At 40.7% G+C, this 15,034-nt stretch overlaps 1 protein-coding gene across 1 annotated transcript in view; it reads left to right on the forward strand.

Annotated features, from left to right (window-relative positions):
• Window positions 1–4,241: 4,241 nt before the first annotated feature.
• Window positions 4,242–15,034, forward strand: part of LOC135489413 (uncharacterized) — a 36,752-nt gene continuing 25,959 nt past the window's right edge. Inside the window, exons 1-8 of the mRNA XM_064774762.1 lie at window positions 4,242–4,458; window positions 6,107–6,548; window positions 10,895–11,026; window positions 11,813–11,941; window positions 12,579–12,716; window positions 13,316–13,587; window positions 13,975–14,071; window positions 14,553–14,732. Of these exons, the coding sequence (XP_064630832.1) occupies window positions 6,485–6,548; window positions 10,895–11,026; window positions 11,813–11,941; window positions 12,579–12,716; window positions 13,316–13,587; window positions 13,975–14,071; window positions 14,553–14,732 (1,012 nt within the window). The 5' untranslated portion in view covers window positions 4,242–4,458; window positions 6,107–6,484. The remainder of the gene's footprint in view (window positions 4,459–6,106; window positions 6,549–10,894; window positions 11,027–11,812; window positions 11,942–12,578; window positions 12,717–13,315; window positions 13,588–13,974; window positions 14,072–14,552; window positions 14,733–15,034) is intronic.

A 15,034-nucleotide genomic window follows, 5' to 3' on the forward strand; every position in this document is an offset into this window, starting at 1 on the left:
AGACACGTTTTTCGAGATAGTCTTGGGGAAGTAAATTTAATTTGGTAAATTTCTGCCCCCAAATCGGGTGAGTGAATGTTCAAAGTCGCAACCACACAACACAATGAACCACTGCACTTGTACATTGACCAGAAAGGTTTTTGAAACTTATCAAGATATACTGGGAGTATGATACCACGAGGTTCCGGGTGCTGCATGTGTCAAGATTATTTTCCCGTTACGCCTGGCGGCACAATAATTGACCGATAACACAGGGCATGCACTTGGTGAACGTGTGGTCATCCCTAAAAATAGCGCGGGATCATCTGACCATCGAAACTAGGCGTTAAATTAGGTTAAATTCCACACATCGCACAGCGGAGTCTATTTCAATGGGCCAATCAAAACAAGGATATCTCCCTACTACAGCCTCGGTCTCATGAATGTTCGCCTTTTCAGGTTCCATATTTGCAATACATCCTGTGGCGCATGGTACTCTCACCGAGGTTGGCATCTCGCAATTTCGTATTCCGCATCTCGCGGTTTATAATAAGCCCCAGATCATTACAAAAAAGGCCGGGGGTATTTAGCAAGCCACGCGCTGATCAAGTATCAAGTATTCTTTTGTTAAGTGAGCCCGGTGTAGAAGTTTAAAATGTTATGGGATAGAATGCCCGGGAAACAAAGGATTCTATTATGCGCTTCAATCTCTGAGCTATTGACGGCCAGGGTCTCTGGAACCATATTGCAGAATACAACATTTTATAAATGGGGATCATTTATTACATGTTTACATTTCTTTCTTAGTTAACTCAATGATGAACCACGGATACTGTCCAACGGGGTTTGTTCGATCTAGAGTTGTTCCCATTCCTAAAAACAACAAGAAGTCGCTGAATGCGTCTGATAATTATAGAGGGATCTCACTGAGTAGTGTTATTGGAAAAATATTGGATAAGATATTCCTAAAAAAGTATGAGAATGAGTTACGGACATCCGATGCCCAGTTCGGTTTCAAGTCTGGTCTGTCCACAGCGACGTGCAGTACGGCTATAAATGAAGTGATCAATTATTACAAAAGTTGTAAAACTGCAGTTTATTGCGTAATGCTTGACGCAAGCAAAGCATTTGATTGTGTTCATTTCGTCAAGTTATTTCGTCTCCTTCTCAGGAAAGGGCTGTGTCCATTAGCAGCTGGGCTCTTAGCCAATAGTTATACCCAACAACGTGAACAGGTTCAGTGGGGGAAGAACATTTCTGGTGAGTTTACTGTTTCCAATGGCGTCAAGCAGGGCGGGGTGCTTTCTCCCGTTCTATTTGGAATTTATCTTGATGAGCTTATCAACAGTCTAAAAACTGACGGAATCGGCTGCCATGTTGGCAACATATTTTGTGGTATATTTGCGTATGCCGATGATGTGATTCTGTTGGCACCATCGTGCGATGGATTAAAGAGGATGCTAAATACAGCTCATAATTTTTCTATTGAATTCAGGTTATCTGATAACGCATCAAAGAGCAGAGTTCTAGTTTTCGGGTCAGGTGACCCACCAGGAGAGATTGTATTTGAGGGTACAAGGGTTAAAATTTCTACTGAAGAAATTCATTTGGGCATTCTTATTGGCCCTGATCTTCGTCGAAGAAGGGTTCATGTTTTAGTAAATGACCTTTACAAACGGACTAACATGTTAATGGCTCAGTTTAGGTTCGCCGACTCTGAAATAAGATATAGGTTGTTCAAAAGTTTTTGCATGTCTTTGTACGGTTATCAGCTATTAGATGTCTCGAAGCCATACATGCAAGAGTTATATATTGCGTGGCGCAAATGTACACAATGTATTCGGCAGGTTTTGTGTTTGCCTCATCGCACTCATAACGATTTGTTACCGGACATAATTAAAGACTGCAGTATTCAAACTCAGTTGGAGAAGAGGTTAGTAAAATTCATCAATGGTTTGAGGAAGTCAGGAAATTCATTAGTGAAGGTTACTGTTGGGTTACTCTTTGCCTGGAGCACATCATCGGTAGGGAAAAGTATTACTGAGTTAGTACAAAGGTATAGCTGGAAGAGGGATGAACTACCAAGTGAATATGTCATGCTAAGGGAAATAAATCGGGGAGTTAGGGGATTTGAGCAAAATCTGGTTGCCACCCAAGTAAGGGAGTTGATTGAAATCAGGGAGACAGGGGGTCAGATTTTGACAATAGAGGAGATTAACATATTGATAACGTTTTTGTGTAACGGGTGATCTCAGAGTACCGGTTGATCTAACAGTACGGTATATGTTTAGTATGTTGGTGTTTACAGTCCGGGTTAACATTTATACTTTATATATACAGATTGTTGATGTATTTCTGCACTTGCACCCAACTCTGTATTCTTTTTTGCACAATCATTTATAATTGTAACTGTACGTTTCAATTTGAAAGTACGAATAAACATATACAATAGGGCCGGACACTTTTTCCAGGGGGCCATTTGTTACTGTTACACCGGTCCGATGAACAGGTTAAGATTTCCCTGGTCTCTGTCCTGATAATCCTCTTTTTTCTAAAACTGTCAAGGAATTTCTGAGAATGCACTTACAGGACTAGTATGAATACTTTTTTCTGAGACACCCGGCCTGTTCAGTAGCTCGGACACTGTCACCATGCATGTATCGGGTGGATTCGAATGAATTATCGACTTACTCATTTAAAGAGAAAAAAAACTGACACCATCACAATTATGTGTAGTTTACTGATCATGTTGTCATCAAATGGAGATGGTTATAATACAAGTCCATGATAATTACACCTGGCATCGTATTCCATTGTATAGACGACCATGGCGACAAAGACAATCGAGTGCAGGTGCATCATCTTACACGGAAATACTTCACGCATATAATTTTTTGTTTGTCGGTTGTTGGAAATCAGTCATGATGCATCCGTACATATGTTTTTTACGATATAATACGAAGCCATGTTACAGGATGAAGATTGTCGGCGCCCAAACGCGGGCAGTGGGTAGAAACCCAAATTTAAGCCTGGTGCCCAGCTTCGACGTACGCGGCATATTCTACGTCAAAGCCAGGTGTTTTCAACCATTTTATTGCAACGTGCTTCTATTAGCATCATAACTACTCCTTGGATACATTGTGTTGTGTCATAGCAAGTGACGATTCGTAAACTCGTTGTTTCTCGTCTCGAAACTCGATGGTCTTTCGAAAAGCATTGCTAATCAACTGAACTGATGTTTCTATTGCAAACATGTCACAAGAGTTTTGAATCAAGAAAAAATACATACATGTAGAATGTTTTTTTGCTTTGTCATATCTTTCTCGGCCGCGTGCATTGTGACAGGTAGTTCGGCAGATGCAGTCGGAACTCCGACTGACTCCTTTTCCGAGACGTCGTCTCCCTCACAAGGAGCCATAACCGAGCCGTCAATACAAAAAAATGGGACGGCGGATACCTTGAACTGCGTCAAGGATGTTCGCAATAATGCTGTGTGTAATATTAAGTTGTGGCAGCCAAACTACTGGTCTCAGGTCATTGAGAGCAAGATACAGCTTTACACGGAGAACTGGGGTAAGATGTTACGTATTTTCTTTCTGCCGCTCTGTATCTCCCTCGGATTCACGGGAAACATTTTGTCATTTTCTATCATGGTGTCAGCTAAAATGAAGAAATCATCATACAGCTCATTTCTTGCTACTTTAGCCGTGTATGATAATTTTGCCCTTATAGTCCGCCTTCTCGGTTACGTCAATTTCATGGCAATATTTTACAACGTTGATATTTTCGTTGCATTAACTACTGATATTTCATGTGTTCTTTGCGAGCTTCTAGTGACGCATGTACACATTATATGTGGTTGGCTCATCGTGCTCGTTGCACTGGAAAGATTCGTCATCATCACTTTACCAATCACAGGGAGGAACATCTGTACGAAAAAGGCGGCGAATCTTCAGATCTGTGTCATCCATATTTGTGCAATCTTCTCACAGTGTTACCATGTGTGGCAAACTGAGTATGTTAAAGGCATTGGATGTGCTATGGAGAAACATAATCAATCATCGCACTTTGTTGTGGCGGGAGTATTTGTTGTCACCCCTGTCGGTTTAACGTTACTCCTCAGTATAGCCACAATAGCCTCTATAAACTGTCGCCCAAGGATAGAAAGAAATTCAGGAAAAGACGTGAAGGTCAAGAAGGTCACCAATATGCTCCTGTCGTTATCTTGCAGTTTTCTCTTTTTATCAGTTCCTAATGCACTTCTCGCTGAAATTATTCAGTTTTTCCCACAGTATTACGTTACTTCTGTTCCCTATATGAACATTTTCGACTTGCTTTGGACCGTTAATTTTTCCATAAACTTTTTTGTTTACATTCTCAGCGGGTCTGATGTCCGGAAGGAATTCGTCCGTCTGGTCTTTTGCCGTTGACGACAGTAGCAATGTCACAGTGCTTAGCGTTACAGGTATTAGGTATTAGGTAAGTTTATTTGGCCAACATGATTCAAATATGAAGTTTACAAAAGTAGTGAAAAAGATCACAAGATCCACAATTAGATCGCTCACGGCTGCGCCCATGATTAGTGAATGCAGTGACCTTTCCTTTTGTAGCCTATGCGATTCACTGAATACCTTTACAACGAAAGGCGAACCTTACAGAAACTTTCCTGTATCAGCAGTTGAAGGGGATTTCGCATGACCAACGTTTCGGCCTATACTTTTTAATTTTCACGGGCCGTGAAATCAACCTTCTCAATTCTTGTTTATAACTCCGGCGCAGATCAGAAAACTAGACTCGGCCTGGTGAACATGTGGACAATAGGGCCTGCAATAGGGTTCCATTCAGAACCTGACTGAGGCGCGGTAATTAGGGGCATTGTATTGCTCGTATACGAAATCGCTTTTAAGAACTTTATAGTAACTACTCGGCCTCTGGATGATCATCCATATTTGTAATCACTGGTGGTGTTACTGTAGGTCGGGTTAGTTGGATCCGCCCTATTGTGACTGCTCCGTCAGTGTAAAACCAGTTATAAACTCGACATCCTGAACCTCATAGTCTTATACTCCCTTTAAACGTAGTGTCCTTACGTATATGAGTTGCTCTATATCTCAGACGCTCCAGGTCACGTGACATGAAGCAGCTAGCCACGCCTTTAGTCAAGACCTTTAAGCCCGAAGCGTAGCCTTCGTGATATATTTTATATAATTAACACTCCTTACACTTTTGAGATCACGAACACGCTTTATAATTGCATATCAAATAAATTGCTTTCCCAGGACAATCGATTCGCCTCTGTTTGTTTTAACGGGATCAATATTAAGTTATCCCGTCTTGGGTGCGTGTCAAGTAGTTCTCGCCTGGCGGCCGCTGGAATGTGCTCTAGGAGTCAGTCTCGCCTCGATGGCCGCATTCAGTATTCTTATAGGCAACAGCTGTCATCGTGTTGGTGAAGTTTTCTGATCGCATGATATCGTATTTTAGACATTTCTGTTGAAATATGAAGGGACTTCGTCGGATTTCACTTTTAGTGGCTAAAACTTTAGATGCTGATGCCTGAGTTGTTTCTCTTCTCTTCTCTCTCCACGAGCTCTCGTGTGTGTAGCCCAGAAACGAATTGCATTAAAGATAGTTTTATTTATTTTTATGAGGTCTACATCCGATTTCACGTGGCTAAACCGTAAACTAAAGATCTGCCGTTATTCGTATCGTCCTCGTCTACATGCCCATCTGTTCCCTTGTAAGCTCCTCTGCCGATTAATCGGTTTTTGATTGTAAAAGGACTAACTTATAGTTGAATAAGAATGAGAGAATTTGGTTGAGCTCACACTGTGTTCGAGTTCCGAGGGACATGAGCCAAAATAGTTCTCATCGGAGGTTCCTATTTATCATATCTATCGTTACGTATTGGGAATCGGCATCCTTTCTTGGGTGCGCTGCATGTATTTGTTGCTACCGATTCCTTGCGAAAATAATTTGTATATGTTTGAAAATCTAGCCCGTTAAAAGATTGTATGAATTCAAACATCATAAAGTTGCATGTGAAAAAATATCATACTGTTACGTTAGTTTTACGCATTTGAAATATTTCACTTTCCGTTTCAAAGTCCACTACCTTTCCTTATAGGTGGGATACTGCTAAAGTTCTGAGAATACACATGTGTCTCAGTCCTGTTCCAAGTCAACGATTTGAGAGCAGGCAATTAGAACTGGTGCCCACATGTAGCTAGAGTCTTTCAAAACATTGATATAGCCAACCAACATCACTGTGCTAGAACCCCTTGCTACGATTTCGTTAAGGCAGGATCAACATCTCAACAAAAGGGGGACGCGGCATCTCCGAGGAAATATTGGAAATGATCACGTCGATTTTACGGTGACCATCAAATTGGCTCGATCTTCGTATAGTCAATTAAATATCTTCTTGATATAAAGATATTTTTCGGACTTGAACTGATCATGACAGTTTCCCTCTGACTTCGTCAATAACAGGAAAGCTCACAAAATGCTTCTCTGGATTCTGGTTCTTTTGGCTTCGTCGCATCATGGGCAAACGGCAGATGTAAAAGGTAAGGACTTTCTTCCGTGAGTACGTATAATTTACTCTCCCGGGCTATTTGATTGATTCATTAAGTTACCTCTAAAATGGAGCTATTATTTCTGTGTGAGGGCCACGGAAATCTGTTTAAACCCAATAATAAACACTTTCGGATCTGCTTAAAATTGATGATGACATACATGGAAAGGTTTCTGATCTTGTGAAAAACATCGATTTCCCTCAAAAACCTCCATAAGCATGAGGATGTGCTTACATGTATCTGTGTCGCTGAAAAACCCTAAAATGCATTTCAGAAGCTCCGAATATTTGATTTTAGGAAGTGACTACTTGGCAAGCCCGGCTTACCAAACAGCGACTTTTTCTTGTCCTGAATGGAGAGCCGAACTCATTAATATTAAAGTAAAGTCTCCAGCTCGTCAAAGAGGGTAGATTCTCTACCTGTTTGGCAAGCCCGGCTGGCCGAACAGGGTGGCTTTTTAGTGCTGTTTGGCAAGCGGCTCTCCAAACAGGACAAAAAAGATGCCTGTTCGGCGAGCGGCTTGCCAAATAGACCCGGCCTTGATTTTATAAGCATTGGTAGTGTGTACCAATCTCAGTTTAGCAATACGCAAATATGCGTCTGTGTGGTATTTAAAGGAGTTTTCTCAATTCAGTCACGTTCTCACCATTGTATTCAGACTGTAAAACGATCTGGCATCGTTCTAAAACCTATCAATCGTTATGTGATAAACTCGTATACTGTTTTCAAGCAAACAAATTTAGCCGATACTTCAAATTAGGAATGATGATGCTTTAACCATAAGATTTACATGCATGTATTGTAAATGTATTTATCGCACCACATTCCTCGAGGGAATCAACTTGTATTGGTTCATCATTGCCTGTGATTCGTAGACACATACATGGCTGTAGTGGTAGAAAGGTCATTGGAAATGTCAGATTTATCACAGGCACTTGTAAATAAGAGCACCGCCCCACTGACAACACACGTAAAAAAAGACTAAATCCTCATATGCTGTCAGTGGGAGTGTGTTTGTCAGTCGATTTTGGGGGCTATTGAGCTCTTATTTCTATGTGCCTGTGATTCACGGGTCATTTTTCACAGTTACCAAATTTAAATATAGGAGTAGGGATATCGCATATTACATGTATGGCTGTTAATTTTCCATATTCGGGTGGTCGATTTATACATTTTTTGATCGATCACCAATGCTGGTTAGTTTTACGCATGCAGTTTTGCAACATTCACTGTGACCCAGTGGTCTTTTTTGATAATTTCCGTTGAACTAGTTAGTCTGTTTGACGAAGCAAGCTGTCATCAGCAAAGGATACAAACTGTGTTTGTACAACTTTGCATTCTAAACACCCGGGTTCAGTCGCAAGCTAATATAAATAGTCTTCATTTACTCTTGGCATTATGGATGTCACCAGAAAACTTTGTCCTGATTTCTGCTGCACTCTGAGCTTGTTGGAAAATAACAAGAAATGGTTAAAATGCATTGGACGATTGCATCGTGGTATGAGCATGTACATGTAACATGTAGGAAACATGTCGCTCTTTCTTCTTGGTGGTAAGAAAGTGTTTCAATGACATGTGACTCGCCCTCAGGTGATTTCTTCGCAGAGTTCATCCTCCATATCAAGGGCCTATTAAAGGAAACCTATACCGAAGCGCTTATAAAAATGGGGAGTTTTGAACGGCCCGGTTAAAACCGAAGGCGGGAATAAGCTTCCATTGATAAATGTCAGCAGTTTCGAGTTCCCCTGAGGTAGTTGATTATGTAGCAAATGAGATGCATGAGAAGTTATCACCAATCATATGGTTAGAATTCAGTGCTTTAGAACATTTATTGATAACTATTGATGTTAGCTCTTTCACTAAACACCGCTCGATAGGAGGCGTCCCCGCGGCGTGTATGGTGAGAAAACTAAATATCATCCACTTCATTATCAACTATTCATGTGAACTCATTATCCTCTCATGATTTTAAACACACTCATTGCAATGTTTCTTGGGGCAAATTATATTGATGGCGTACATCTCCGGGCGGGTATGTCCGAACCAAACCCAAGATGATAAAAGATATCACGCCTCGACCCCTGGCAAATTATTTGGAATGGTCAGGACACTTTCGATTGTTATCTTCTTCATGCAATGACCATGGGCAAAGCTCCTGTCCTTTCACACCAGGGTATTTTAAACTGTAAATGATAGTTTACACAGTTGTCTGCAGCTTGTCCTTTTTTCCTAGAAATGTCGTTGGCATATCATGAAATTAGTTGTCTCACCAACCGCCGTTCGGCATGGAGACGTCCCTTCGCCCAACTTTACCCTCGCGGCGTACGGTGATAAACTTAAAGGTTTTCAAAAATCTATAATATTTGTCCGATTACAAAGAATTCGTGATTGTAGTTCTAGAGCAATGGGAGCGGTTGAGAACAGCGACTTACCAAGGATACTCATGCGTATAAGGATAAAACTCTGTAGAAACAGGACGAATTTTGTGCACATTTCTATCCGTGTACTAGGTAAATGATCCGTTATACGTCTCTTATCTCAACCTCCCTAATGTCTTGGCCATCGAACTGATGAAAACAATCGAAGACTATTCATTATTGCGTTGTCGAATAAGATACGGACGAATGATACCTTTTTGTCCGAATAACACCGTTTTGTTCTGTGCATGCAGTCGAACTGTATTGACGTCCTCGCCATGTTTACTCATTTTGTTATTAATGAGGAAATTGATCTGACGAGAGTTGCACCTTAATTGGATTTTTGCGTACTTGCGACAGCTTTTAGTCAGCATGATTGTGACAGATCTCGACACTTTATGACAGTTGAACCTCTTTACATGTTTAGCGTCGACCTTGGGGTTAAAGCAATGGGCGGCTTTTTACTGCAGTTTGTTCTTCTTCTGGTTCATTAGTAAACTATTTTTCTCAACGTGTTTGATGCTTTTTCAATTTTTTTCAAGCTTTTAGATTGGTAGAAAACACGTTATTCGTTATTTTTAGTACGCGCAAGTCCTGGTGCGAAAGACCTTTCACAGGTCCATTGCCCCAGGAAGCACCTAACTAGTTCATCATTCCACATGACAAGTATCGACACATGATGAGCTTACTCGGGTCAAATCGGAGTCAATATCGGAAAAGCGTGATAATTCAGTTAGAATAAAGTGTCCGGGGTTTAAAGGTCTGTATTATGCGCTGTTAATCTCTGAGGTACTGATGGCCATGGCCTCTATAGGACCATATTTGTACCTTAACCCGTCACCATACAACAAGGACGGACCGCTACGCCAACCAGTCAGATTCCCCGGCGAACGACAGCAACACGAACCCGCTGACCGAGAGCCGTTGGCCGTATTCTGACGACAAGTAGTACCCTTGTAGGTCAATAACCTGCGGAAAAACAGCTAATTACCAAATTAAACTCCACATGTTAGGTGAAAGTGTTTCTCATCGTTCTTATCCTGAAGGATAATTATCTTCGATTTGACTGTCGTCCCAGGTTCAACACGCATTTTCCAAGGCAATGATTACCATTGGGTATTTTGGTCTCTAATGGATATAACCAAGAGACAGTTATGAAAAAAAAGCAACTCATATCGACCAAAGAGTAATTATTCAAATATTTATCTGGATTTTAGATAAACGGATAATTACATGACATTGATTTGTTTAACCGCCAGGGTATTTTGCTAAGGTCAAATCATACTGAATTCGATATGAAAAATATCAAGGGATAGTTAGTTTACCAAGCTCGCCCCAGTGCCGATATTAAAAAAAATTCAGACAATTTGATCAATTGCCGCCATCTTGGATGTCAGCATCCTGAGATTCAGGGTTTTGCCAATCCTACGTCAAAACTGTGTCGCCAGTTCAGACTGTAAATCATTTTCAGGCCGAATTAGTGACACTTTCTCTAATAAAACGTTTTATCTTATTAATAAAAAAAAGAAGATCTTTATCAATAAAATTCGACACTACTAGTGGGTTTTAAGATGATTGTACGAAGAACTAAGAAAGATTCTTTCCTGATCTATATCCGCTTTTCAAGATGGTGGCAACTTACTAGTTCTAGAGGCGTTGTAAGGAACGAAATCAGCGCCCTTAGTGTCAAGATTGTTAATTTACTCTCACACCAGCGGCAGAATACACGATAACATTTGATTGACTGAAGTGTTACATCAGTCCCTCGCCAGGTGGTGCTCAATGGTATAAGTTGACAGACAAGTCGTTTATGCCTAGCTAGCCATTCTCCTCCACATTGAGATGTTAGGGTTTCATTTGCTACAACGGCTTAATTTCTTATACACGGTAGGCCTATATTTAAATTCATATCTGTTCTAGGAAACTGCACGAATATAGAGAGTGCATGGAACTGCGCTCTTTGGACTTGGGAAGAGCAATGTGTGAAAAATCGAGACTGGATGTCGTGGAGCTGCGCCCAAGACTGTAACACATGTCCTGTGCCGGACGCAAGTGAGTAGCCAAGTAATCAATTTGAAATAATTTGTGAATTATATCTGTGATAGATAGAGCCTATGTCAGTCCAGGTTTTGCTTTGGTTAAGAATCATAATGAATATGCCACGGGGGGCGGGGGGAGGGCGGGGGGGGGTAAAGGTATTTGTTTACCTTTGCAACACAATAGAAACCAGGCCCTCCCATCACAGTGTTGGAGGGGTACAGTCGGATAAACATGATAAATGCGGGCCTTACGCCCCTCAAAATGAACTTATCTTTTGAAATTTTCGTTTGTGTCGTCATTTCCTCTCAAGGTAAGCACGTATTTTTCTTAGGCAAACCAATGCCGTTAACGACCGCGTATACTGCGTCGACGCTATAGTGACTCTATTTTGCCAATCTAGGGAACACCAGAACTAATTCAAACATTAAAAATATTGAGAAAGTATTGTTCGGAGGGGATGCATACCAGTGATACATTTGCCATTTGGTAAATTTTGGATGAGTCTTTCTTAGATTGGCAAAGTCTCACCTTAACCGGTTTGGCGCGTCTGTTACACATGCATGTAGCCCCATTAAACGTCCAATAGGCCTTTTGTGCATTCGCCCGTATGACATTCCTCGGCTTCCCGGCAACGCGCGCCGGCTGAGGCCGCTGGAAGGTCAGTATTCCTTTAACCGGCTATAGCGTCTACAAAGTATATTGTGTAGTTACTAGGGCTACCATATTATTGTATGAAATTGGGAAATTAATTTCGAAATAATTATATCCACAACCTCTGCTTTTTACTCTTTACTAAAGATGGCTGCGAAAATAAACTCAAGCCGGATATGCAGTGTTACTCACTCGCATCACAATGGGGTGATCTGTGTAAGACACGAGCCTCGATGAACGTCGACTGTGCCAAGGCGTGTAAACAGTGTGAAGAAGGTGAGCGTGTTATCACATGCATTTTCATTTTTTGACAATTATTTTTCAAAGAGTCATACGCAGCTGTCTTGAGGATCAAGTTTGAATGATTCCTGGCCACATGGATCAAGTTTGAATGATTCCTGGCCACATGCTACTTGTGGGAAGTCTGATATGAATGCTGACCGATTGACGAACTTCCTTCGAGAAAGAGCAAGTTACAGCAAATTACGAAGCCAGGCCCTCCTCGCATAATATGACGTGAATGTATGTATGAGTCGATTTAACAATCCAGAATACATCACACGTACAATTAATACGGATACTTCATATCGCATACATAATCAATTTTTCTTTGTTGACGTAGTTGTCTTGAATTCCCTCCCCCTTCGAAAATGTGCATGATAAATTACTTTACTCACAGACAATTTATCCCACAACATTTCAAACTGTTACTCCTGACCTCGCTCTTAATGATAGAAAGATAGGTGAAATTCCCACTAATTTTGAAGAAGAACTTATGAAAGTATGCATACAGTCAACATGCGAGTTTAAGCCAGTCCAGACACAATATACATGTATGTCGATCAACTGAGACAGATTAGGAAATTTCATTTTGGGAAGGTCGCTTTTTACCACCTGATATTTTTACTTTCAGCTGAATGCAGCCCAGAGGTTTATAACCCTGGGAATTGGGATATATCCCCATCGGAAAACGGCACCCTGCCGACATGGAGAAAAACCCGTTCAGACATTCTTACAACTTCACAACCATTATGGGACACAGAAAACCATCGTACGTCCATCTAGCGAGGTCTTATATCATGCTTTTGCTATTAGTCAATTTCACAAGAAATAATTTAAAAGAATGCACGCGGATTGTTTGCCGATGTCACACAGAAAATTAATAGATGAACAAAATGCGTTTTTTTTTCATGTGAAACGTCTAAGTCGGAAATATCTAGGAATACACACTTTCCCAAAACTGAAAAACGTATTACCAACCAAACGACGAGAATTTGAAGCGAAAAATTCTGGTACACTTTCCTGGAGTGCCCATTATGTCATGATGTTAGGCTTTTTTGAGTGCGGTGTCGACCATCCATGAAATGAACTATCGGAATTTATATTGAACTCGACACAGTGAGACCACTTTCTCCTCCCGTTCTAAAGAAATAAAGGCGATAGAGGGGGCATGTTTCCATACTGTTATTGAAATCATATGCGGTATTTATCCAAAAGAGAGAATTTTTGACGTGAAGGGACTTAACCTTTTGCCCCCTATAGCTTTTGTCTATAATCCTGATCACAGCCTTCGAAGTTTTCAGAGGAAGGTGGTATCCATATGGATTATACATTGTCCACCTCCTTGAAAGCAATAATTCTGTTCTTCAGAAAAAGGATGCTACCTCCTTGCAACAACTGGTCACGCCGGTGGTTATGCGAAGATGTCTAAACAAGTGACGGCAACTATCGGACAGGATTTTTGTGTCCAATTTTACTATTGGATGTACGGACCAGGGCCTGATTTTCCATCCAATCTGCACTTGAATGTATCCGTATCCATTGGCAACGTGACAAACATCATTTGGGCTGACAACCAAAATCGCGGACGGTCTTGGACATTCGTGCAGGTTGCTTTGAAAGCAAAATATGAAAGTTTTGTGGTAGGTATACATTGGTGTTGTTTAATATGAAATTATTGCGAATAAATACAAATAACGTCAAGAATATTATTAAAGACTAGTCTTTATTAATTTTTGATAGCGTACATGTATATTTGATTGAGATTTGCGCTTGTAATTTTGATTGAAACAATTGAGCTACATCTAAAAGAGTATACTCGTCGAATAGAATTCTTGGTCTCCACGTAAAGACTGCACTGCGCTAAGTTTTATATCTTTGCTACACGGTGCCAGCCCTTTACATGATCGCATTGTCTTCAACATTTGCCTTTCTTTTGGGCATCAGCCAAAAACGATTGCGAGCAATTACAAGCCTGAAGGGTAAACAGTTCAAACTGTTATCACTGTTCTTTATTTTGTTGACGACAGGTCGCTATTGGTGGGAGCCGCGATATCAATCTTTTTGGAGATGTAGCAGTTGATAAAGTCAAGTTGATTGAAGGAGTATGCCCAGAGAGAAAGGAAGGTTAGTTCAGTCTTATAAACTGATTTGAAATAGCACCACTTTGATTACAACGACTACCTTGTAATGCACAATAATGCTAATTGCGAGGGATTGTATTCTGAAAATTAATGACATATGCCATTAGATTTTTTCAACAGAACCATGTCTTCATTTTATATTAAAATCAATATACTCACCCTGTAATAGTGCTATCGTCTATCAATGTTACTTTCGCCACATTTTTATACAGTATCACAGCGCTATTTTCAGGAATGACCAATGCATGTCTTATGTTTTTTTCGATCCGCCAATCACGGTGCATTTGGCGATTTGTAATGTTACGTAGGCGTTACGTTGAAATAATTGATGGGATAGTGATGTTTACTTTCGGCCTGGCGAATGAAACGCCACAATTCGAGGCCAATTTCCATCCCATGCACTTGTAGTGGGAAAGGGTCAGTCGTGTCTAGATCAAAAGCTCCTAACAATTGTTATTTTTAAGGCACCCGGAAAGCATCATTCGGAGAATCGGTCTACATCGAGCATGACCACACTACTTACGGTCTCTACTTGAACCTAACAGCAAGCCATGGCCAGTGTCAAGAGTTCTGTCAGAGGAGACAGATGAATATCTCACCACTTGGGAGTGCGAAAGCACTTTGGGAATCCCAACAGGAATATGGTAACAATGTTCCCAGATCTTGGTCTCTATCAGCAGAGTCACTCTTTCTATCACGTATAAATAAACAATATTTCAGGCAGACTAACTGGCGGTGAACATCAATTCTAAAGTCTCCTCCTTTCAAAGGATGATAACTCACAACAACGGCAGATCGGCATGACAATTATTTAGGTTGAGATCAATTTCACGACTCCGACTCACCTTTGAGAATGATTAATACTCAAATAGTTTCATCGTGAATTTCACTTTAAAGCTTTTCACATTATTGGATGAATCGCCTTTTCAACACCCATTTCATTTGA

This window comes from Lineus longissimus, chromosome 6 (assembly GCF_910592395.1).
Source record: "Lineus longissimus chromosome 6, tnLinLong1.2, whole genome shotgun sequence".
Lineage (NCBI taxonomy): Eukaryota > Metazoa > Nemertea > Pilidiophora > Heteronemertea > Lineidae > Lineus > Lineus longissimus.